Genomic DNA, 8,693 nt, shown 5'->3' on the forward strand with positions numbered 1-8,693 from the left:
GGACTGGGAGACAGTACAGAGAGATCCTTGATGAAATCCTGCTCCAGAGCAATCAGGACCTCAGACTGGGGTGAAGGTTAATCTTAAAACAGGACAACGACCCAAAATACACAGGCAAAACAGCGCTGGAGTGGCTTCGGGACAAGTCTCTGAATGTTCCTGAGTGGACCAGCCAGAGCCCGGACTTGAACCCGATCGAACATCTCTGGAGAAACCTGAAAATAGCTGTGCAGCAACGCTCCCCATCCAACCTGACAGAGCTTGGGAGGATCTGCAGAGAAGAATGGGAGAAACTCCCCAAATACGGGTGTGCCAAGCTTATAGCGTCATACCCAAGAAGACTTGATGCTGTAATCGCTGCCAAAGATGCTTCAACAAAGTACTGAGTAAAGGGTCTGAATACTTATGCAAATGTGATATTTTTTTTTTTTAAATGAGCAACATTTCTAAAAACCTGTTTTTGCTTTGTAATTATGGGGTATCGTGTGTAGATTGATGAGGGGAAACAACCATTTTATCAATTTTAGAATAAGGCTGCAGAGTAACAAAATGTGTAAAAAGTCAACGGGTCTGAATACATTACATTACATTACATTTAAGTCATTTAGCAGACGCTCTTATCCAGAGCGACTTACAATACTTTCCAAAGGCACAGTATATCAACTCCTACCAATAAAGATGAAGGATTTGTTTGCATTGCATAAACTTTTAAAGGAAGCTGAACTCCATTGTCACCACCAAAGAGTTCTACTGCATAAGTTTGTAAACAACTACAACTCTCAAAATCAGGCATTTCGGTGTTGTAAACAGCAGCACTAATTAAAATCCTACATGGGTAGAATGTCCTGTATCCCCTACTAGAAAAAAACACCATGCTTTGCTATAAGCTAGTTTTGTCATTCAAGCACATTTAATGGTTAAAATTTGGAAATACATCATGGATTCATTGTGATCCAATAAGACTGATATTATTGAAATATGCATAGATATTGTTGAGCAACAGAACACTATACAAACAAATAGCAACTCTGCTTATATACAGGCTTTGAAAGAAAGGGTAAAACAAATGATTTTTCCCATAGTTAATATAATCCAATCATCAAAGGAGACATTCTTCTCACTTCTTATTTTGGTCAACATGAAAAAATGCACAAAGGGCCGATGGAAGTGTGAGTTTTTCCCATTATTCAAATCAAATCCATGTAGACCACTTGAGTTAGCATTATACTTACAGTAACGTTAGGTACTGTAATTAGTGTGGTTCATATCTGTAACTTCATTGGAAACAAGCAGAGTTATAAATCACTTAAAAACGATGTTTTCTCTCTGTCATAAAGGATCAGCTCACAGAAAGGGGAGTTAAGTCATCCGAAGAACAAGAGTGTTGGATGTGTTTTCTTCACTTTATTAGTACAGTAATAGTGTGGAATAATATCCTATAATATATATATATATATATATATATATATATATTGGCCTATATAAATGTATAATTTCATATATCATTTTAAAAGAATTTAACACAGTTGAATGCACCTCAGAACTCAGAACCTAGGTAATTATGAGGTAGACATCAATAATGGTATTTCCACCCTCAACAGTTTTTATACAGCTTAAATTACTCTTATCAATGTAAGAAATATATGATTATCATGAAACTCTGTACATCACCATTAATAAAATAATTATAGAATAGATATTATAACGATTTGAGTGCATTTAAAGTATGTACATGTACAAAGAAATGCATTTAGTCATTTCTTCATTCGTTGCACTTGTAAAGTTTTAACTATACAAATATTTACAGCTCAAATAACGAACAGCAGTGCATTCAAAGCTAATGTGCATTTAAATATCTCGTTTGCGAGTCTTTTCAGGTCAGTCGATTTATCACGAAAAAAGGCGTTCCTCCTGACTACATGACATTGACGCAGTCAGTTGTGGAAGTGCCTTTTGTAAGATGCGTTGGAGATGCAAATGTTTGTCTTGGTTATTTATCGTGGCCTCTGGTGTCCCCACGTGCTCCTGTGCGCAACCGGGTACAACTGCCTTTCAGTGTGCCTTCAGCAAGTCATCGAGATACAGTCAGCTGTAAAATGAGAGGCACAATATGAATGCCTATGTCCACAGAGCCCATGTTTAGAATCGTCTGTTAAAGTCTTGCATTCGTTTCCCACCGGCTGTGGTGACTAGAGCCCGCACTCCATTCGGTTGAAACAGGGCGCACAGACACATCTCTTGTAGGCATACCTGCGTTATCTCTTTTCCTCAGAGCCCATTGTGTGTTTGGTAGATTACATTCACCTTTTGGAGAGAGAAAGGGAGAGAGAGTCAGAAAGACACAGAGAGACAGAGAGAGAGAGAGAGAGAGAGAGAGAGAGAGAGAGAGAGAGAGAGAGAGAGAGAGAGAGAGAGAGAGAGAGAGAGAGAGAGAGAGAGAGAGAGAGAGAGAGAGAGAGAGAGAGAGAGAGAGAGAGAGAGAGAGAGAAATATATTTGAGAGAGAGAAATTGGAGAGAGAGAGGATGGGGGGTGCTAGGGCCGATTGATAACGCATCAGAAGAGCTCGATAGTTTCAGCTGGATGCTGGCAGTGAGCCTGGAAACACCCGCTACAAATGAGTCCTCTTTGCAAGACCGCTGCAGGGAGCTGCAACAATGCACAAGGGCTATCCCGTGACTGCGGCCTAGTTTGAACAGGTGCATTCCACTGTGCCCATTTCGGACGTAATTCACTGATGGAAGACCAACAATTCCAAGTCTGCTCAGAAAAGAACAAATGATAGCCTTATCACTAGCCTGTCGATAGCCACTCCTCCCCTGCGGACTAATGGTTTATAACGAACTGTCTATCCATGTCGAGGCCTAGCGAAACAATCGACTATGCAATTGAAAAACACATCATATGGACGGCAATGTAGACTAGGAGTATGTATTAGTTTAACACAACAATTGGACAGATAAGGCTATGTGAGATTGTACTGAGTTTAAATGTGACCAACACAAATATGCTTGCATAGGCCCACACTGCAAATAATGTCTCTCGTGGATCCCTTTTGAGTGAAGTTTAGGTGCACCATGATATGGCAAGAACGCATGGGTCTATGTGCTTAAGATATGCCACAGCTTTCATATCCTGACCTGGGCCGACTGACTTATCTTTGTTTTTACGGGGTTTAAATACGTTCAAGTGTCGCAGAAGAAAAGGACGCTACCTGCAGCCACACTGCTCTACCACCATGTCCTCGTACTGTTTGTACACAACGTTATTACCCGAGTCTATGTAAAGAATGCTGATGGGACTTAGTTTAGTGGGAACACAACAGCTAGGAGGTGTGCTATTGGGGTCCATTGAATTCATGAGAGTTTGAATGATGGCATGGTTAGTTGGCTCTAAATGCGACCTCAAAGGGAAGTCGCACACGCCCTCGCAGTGGTACGCTTCGTAATCCAATGGCGCAATGATCCAGTCATCCCACCCTAGCTCTTTGAAATTAACGTGCAGAGCCTTTTTACTGCATCTAGATTTTGACTTTTTGCCATGTCTTTTCCCATGCCGATTGTTCAATGCAGTCGTCCGTCGGCGCCTGGCTTTGAACCGCAGGCCCCTCTCCTCCTCCGACCTGCTCCCCGATCCGCGCGACTTGATCTTCTCTTTCATTTCGTTGAACAGGTTCTCCCTTTTCTTGGACCTGGTGTAAACCACCAAGATGGCCTTCTCTTGCTGGTTTCGACCGGTTCTGTCAAATCCCATCTGTTTTAAATCGATTTCCATTTCTGATTTACCAAGAGTGCCCTTGAGCTGGAGACAAAGCTGGCTCCCCTGGGCAGAATGATGCCGGTTTTTAAACATTTCCCACACGTCCAAAACCTCCCATCCTGGTTTTCGGGAATCCAGAGGATCAAGGGATCTGGAATCCAGTAGCCGTTCTGATCGACAGGAGAGTAATTGAATGTCATAGAGACCTGTCGGGGACGTTTGCAAATCCCCGGGCACTTTTCTAAATATCCTTAATTCAGCTCCAACCAACTCCTCTTTGTCTGAAAGGGTTGAGACATCAAACAGATACTTTTGTCTTCGCAAAGGAGAGTGCAAGAGATCGTCTGCAAGATAAAAAGAAATAATTGCAGTCAGATTCACTTAGGGTGTACAGTGTTCAAGAGAGGGAGGGAGGAGGGGGGTTCACATTCTCACAAAGAGGCCAGATCCACTGGCCTTCTCTCTTGTTTTTCTGTGCCCACTCCAATGTCGAGCTGAGACAAACTACGACTGGCACGTCATCAAATTAGATTTTTAAAAGGTATCGTAGTTAACATCATAGGCTATTTGATATAATTTCTGAGCAGAAAGGGTGATTTTCATTTTGGTACTGTACAATAAACCATCTTCACTCTTAACATCAATAATCAACAGGTGCAAACATGTCAAAACAACGACCATAATAATCAATTATTTAGATTTGCCCATTATGCCTAATATGATGAGGTGTCACCTGTTTGAATCAACTTTATTTCCATGAAACTCAGATATAATTGTTGAGACAGGAGCCTGAATATTGTAGGCTAAGGCTATGATCACAACACAACAACAGGCAATTACATCTCTCTCTCTCTCTCTCTCTCTCTCTCTCTCTCTCTCTCTCTCTCTCTCTCTCTCTCTCTCTCTCTCTCTCTCTCTCTCTCTCTCTCTCTCTCTCTGGATTTTATACATTTTCGATGTGCAAAATACCGTTCAGTAGCCTATATTCCTATACTTTAAATGTTGTAACTTTTTATTATTAGAACAGAATCGAAATATAGCCTATGTCATGTAATTATTATTGGGAGAGAAATGTGAAATTCAGAAGCAAACTTCAATTGTATTGTCAATTGAATCTTATCATTCATTTTAAATGTTAATTATATTAGCATATTGTTTTCTAATAACACCCCAAATGAATCCCTTCTAAGAATACTTTTCTTTTTCAATGTAGGCCTATCACCACTAAACAAAGAGCCTGATTAAATTAGTGAATATTTTATCAAACAAGTTTATTCATTATTCTTTGCTTGGGAAAAATCATTTCTGAAACGATCATCATCGTTGTGAAGCAAAGAAACGAGGGGCCTAGTGACATGACGGAAGGGGATTCTGCCATGAACAAATTATTTCCCCAAACTAAATGCGATTTTCTTTAGCAATTCACGATAACAGGAATATACTCGGCCTACATAAAACAGATTAATATGTGGTGTTCTGAAATAGTTGTGTTCTGAAATCATTTGTCCATCAAATAAATTAAATACACTGAAAAACATTTTATTTAATAAAAACAACAACTATTGGTAGCTTGTTCGAGGCCTAAACAATTGCGCCCTGTGTGTAGGCTATTAATCTATTACTCCAATATAGATGCCATATATCAAAATAATATTTTATTCTAAATAGATATTTGAACATGGTTGCCAGAACTTTCCCCCCTCTGTGAACCCTGCAGAGTTTAATAGTAAAAGTAGAGTGAAACCTTGTGTTTGTTTCAGTAACATTGCACGTATGGTCTACATTAAGTTTTTTTATAAGACCTCAAACAAATCGTATACAAGGTCACCAAATAATTAACAGTTCTGAATTCCCCTCTTCCTCATTAAAATACTTACCCGCTTATATTTAATCTCCTCTTGCCAACGACAACACTCCCGGTTCAAAAGTGCTTGGCCTGATTATGCTGACTTTAAGTTACAGCGGGAATCTGTTTTAAATAACTTTTAAAGACATTACAGTTTGTTGATTTGGAGATAAGACTCGACAAATTAAAATAATATGTAATTTACATATTTATCTGACCAAAATATGAACGATACGGCGTCATCCATTTATGTTAGGCCTATTGTTGTATTATCTGAGTTTGTGGACAACATATAACATTGATGTTACGCTTTCTTTTATGTATTTATTAGGCTATATATATATAAAATTTAAGACAGAGAGAGAGAGAGAGAGAGAGAGAGAGAGAGAGAGAGAGAGAGAGAGAGAGAGAGAGAGAGAGAGAGAGAGAGAGAGATTTCTAGTGCTGTGGCTTCCGAGGCCAGCAAGCACCATCTGCGTTTTAATGAGTTACTTCAAGTGCCAAAAGTAATTTTTATACATTTGGTTTATTCGTGTCTGACCTTGCGACCATAACGAACATAGGGACGTCTCCTAATCTGTTTTGCATAGATTGTTTTTATTTTACCTGCAGAGGGGAAAGGCTACACAATATAACACATTTCAGTTTTATACAAAAGTGTCGTCTACAAAAGTGTCGTCAAAAGTGTTTCCAAAAAGAGATGTGCGTAATAGCTGAAAAAGCACAAAATGCATATATTACGCACGGACGCCGTCGCATGAATATTACTTTTCGGACTTTTTAGAGTGCAAAAAACATTATTGTTGTAACCTATTAAACAATACAACTCAACACTCGAGGGCCTTAACAGAAACCACCACCATTGTGCTAAGAGAACGGAAGAAAAAATATTGTCAGTAATTAAAGTGGCGGTCGCACAGGGAGGTACACAGTAAAATACTAACCACTTCATAGCGAAGGACGTGCTCTTACATTTTTCTCCTTCGTTTTTGGTGATGTGCCATTGGCTGAGCTGGGTCATTATGGGAGAATAGACAGTGTTTGATATGTTATGACATGAACACTCAATTAGATCACGAGTTCAAATACTCCAATCAGCGGTTCGATGCTAAGCAACCCTCAGAGAGTCCAGAGAAGGGTCAGAGCCAGTGACACATCAAATCAAAATCAGGGGGAAAGTGAGGCTTTTTCACCAAATCATCTCTATGTTACAGATGGGAAATAATGGCAACAATGGCGTTAACTGATTGCATTTAGCCTCTAATGATAAAGCAGACGTACATGTGTTCGGTTTGTTGGTGTTTATCTTCCTTTGTCTGTCTAATCAAATCCGTCAAATCACCTTGTTACACAGTTAACTGTCCCTAATCACCTGTAGCCCACCCTAACCCATTCTAATATATCCGTTTATTAACTGCAGAGTTGGCCATACAGATTGCATGATGATCTGTAACACAAACTGTTCATTCCCTATCTTGATGCAAGCCAACTGTAATTTCCTGTTTGACGTGTTCACTGATTCACATAGTCCTACACCAATTTGTAAATAAATGCACAAGTTCTTTGGAAATATAACTTTTTCTAAGATTATCACAATTGGCTCTGTTTTGAGATAGTCTAGTAGGACGACAAGGCAAGGTTTGAGCAGGATGGGTTTGGTGCACGCGGGGACCAATAGAGAATGATTTACTACCTTATTTAGATAGGGCCTCAATTAGTGTTTTATTGTCGTCTTACCTGGGGGTCAATGTAAGTATAATATAACTTTTTACTTTGCAAAACTGACGTACGCCTATGGCTCTTTAAAATGTGTCCCAAGGGCTCAAAGTGAACTGAATGCGACAACAAAACGTAATGCGTCCCTCATAAACGGTGATAACGCTCCAGTGCGAGTTTGAGGCTGACAAGATAATTGCACTTTAGCTTGTGATATATCGTTTTATGCATTCATTAATAGTACCTTTTACAATTCAAACTTCTACATATTTAGATTGGCCAGCACACTCTATTTTGATGTGGTTATTTTATTTTATGGCACTCTTTATGGGTCAAGAGTAGAACAGGCACACCATTTTTCCACATTTCAACTTGCAACTCCAGCATTTCTTTCAATAAGACAGCCATTGTAAAATTAATAGTTTATGCTATTGTGAAAGGGGGTGTTTTTTTTAGATTAAAAAAAATGCATACCATGGCTGCAGCGATGTGTGCAAATCTAGAACAAACGTAGCAAGATTGTTACTTGGTCGTATGCAACGGTAGTAGACTACATAGCTAAGTCATTTTAGATGAGACCAACCTGTTCCTCTGTCCACAAAACTTGTTATGGTGTTTGCAGACTTTGAGGAGCGGAAAAAACTTGCGTTTAGTCCGAGTCTCTCTGCAGCCGAATACGTCCTGTATATGGAGAGCATGTAATCGTGGGGCACAATTGCTTCCTTATTAAAGTCTTCTCGGTGACGGCTTAACATAGGGGAAGATGCGAAGATCTCTTTGAGAAATGTGGTTGACCTTTGTCCATCATGAAGTATCTTCACTCCCTTGTTTCTCCTTGGCATAGAGGGGGATATGATGGCAGCTGACTGAAAACATGGTATATTCCAAATGAAGAGGAGTAACAAATATAACGATAGTACTTGAAATGCGTCCATGGTGATAGTGTCCCAAAGATGTTTCGAAGCCCTCTCCACAATGAAGCGATTTTAGACAGCAAGAGCTGAAGATAGACTGCGCGTCAGTTAGACTTCTGCGTTCCCTTCTCACCAGAAAAGTGCGTTCGCGCCCTCGACTTCACACAAGAGCGGAGACTGTTGAATCATTAGAGAAACACGCCCACTTGCAGACGCTCATGTAGCCTACTTATTGGAGAACTTTTCCCAGTCTTTCTATGGACGTTAAGACGGAGGAGACATCTCCGACGGCCGAGGAGTCGTGTCTCACCGCCATAAGTAACGCCACAGGAAGCCAAGTTTAAAGGTACAATAACACGTTGGCATGGGTCAAGAGTTGGACAAAGATTTCAACAGAGCAGAGGTCATGGAACGTTCCTAACCAGCTGAGAGAGTAGCCTATTGGCCTATATTGATGAA

The 8,693-nt window shown here is 40.0% G+C and overlaps 1 protein-coding gene across 2 annotated transcripts; it reads right to left on the reverse strand.

The window, feature by feature from the left end:
• Positions 1-888: 888 nt before the first annotated feature.
• On the reverse strand, positions 889-8,467 carry LOC124006389 (growth/differentiation factor 6-A-like). 2 transcript variants are annotated; one of them, XR_006833771.1, is made up of 3 exons: positions 7,904-8,467; positions 2,251-4,102; positions 889-2,089 (listed from the first exon to the last, which is right to left on the reverse strand). XR_006833771.1 is itself a non-coding variant. In XM_046316380.1 (2 exons), the coding sequence occupies exons 1-2, from the start codon at positions 8,253-8,255 to the stop codon at positions 3,210-3,212; spliced, it is 1,245 nt and encodes a 414-aa protein (XP_046172336.1). In that variant the 5' UTR covers positions 8,256-8,467; the 3' UTR covers positions 889-3,209. The 2 variants fall into 2 exon arrangements, 1 of the variants encoding a protein (XP_046172336.1); XM_046316380.1 differs by having other exon boundaries at positions 889-4,102.
• Between the last annotated feature and the right edge of the window lie 226 nt (positions 8,468-8,693).

Source organism: Oncorhynchus gorbuscha, linkage group LG19 (genome assembly GCF_021184085.1).
Source record: "Oncorhynchus gorbuscha isolate QuinsamMale2020 ecotype Even-year linkage group LG19, OgorEven_v1.0, whole genome shotgun sequence".
Classification (NCBI taxonomy): domain Eukaryota; kingdom Metazoa; phylum Chordata; class Actinopteri; order Salmoniformes; family Salmonidae; genus Oncorhynchus; species Oncorhynchus gorbuscha.

Coding starts and splice junctions, on each gene's coding strand:
- LOC124006389 (XM_046316380.1), bottom strand. CDS start 8,255: ATGGACGCATTTCAAGTACTATCGTTATATTTGTTACTCCTCTTCATT. Junction 4,103..7,903: donor TTTTGTGGACAGAGGAACAG/GTTGGTCTCATC, acceptor TTTATCTTGCAG/ACGATCTCTTGCACTCTCCT.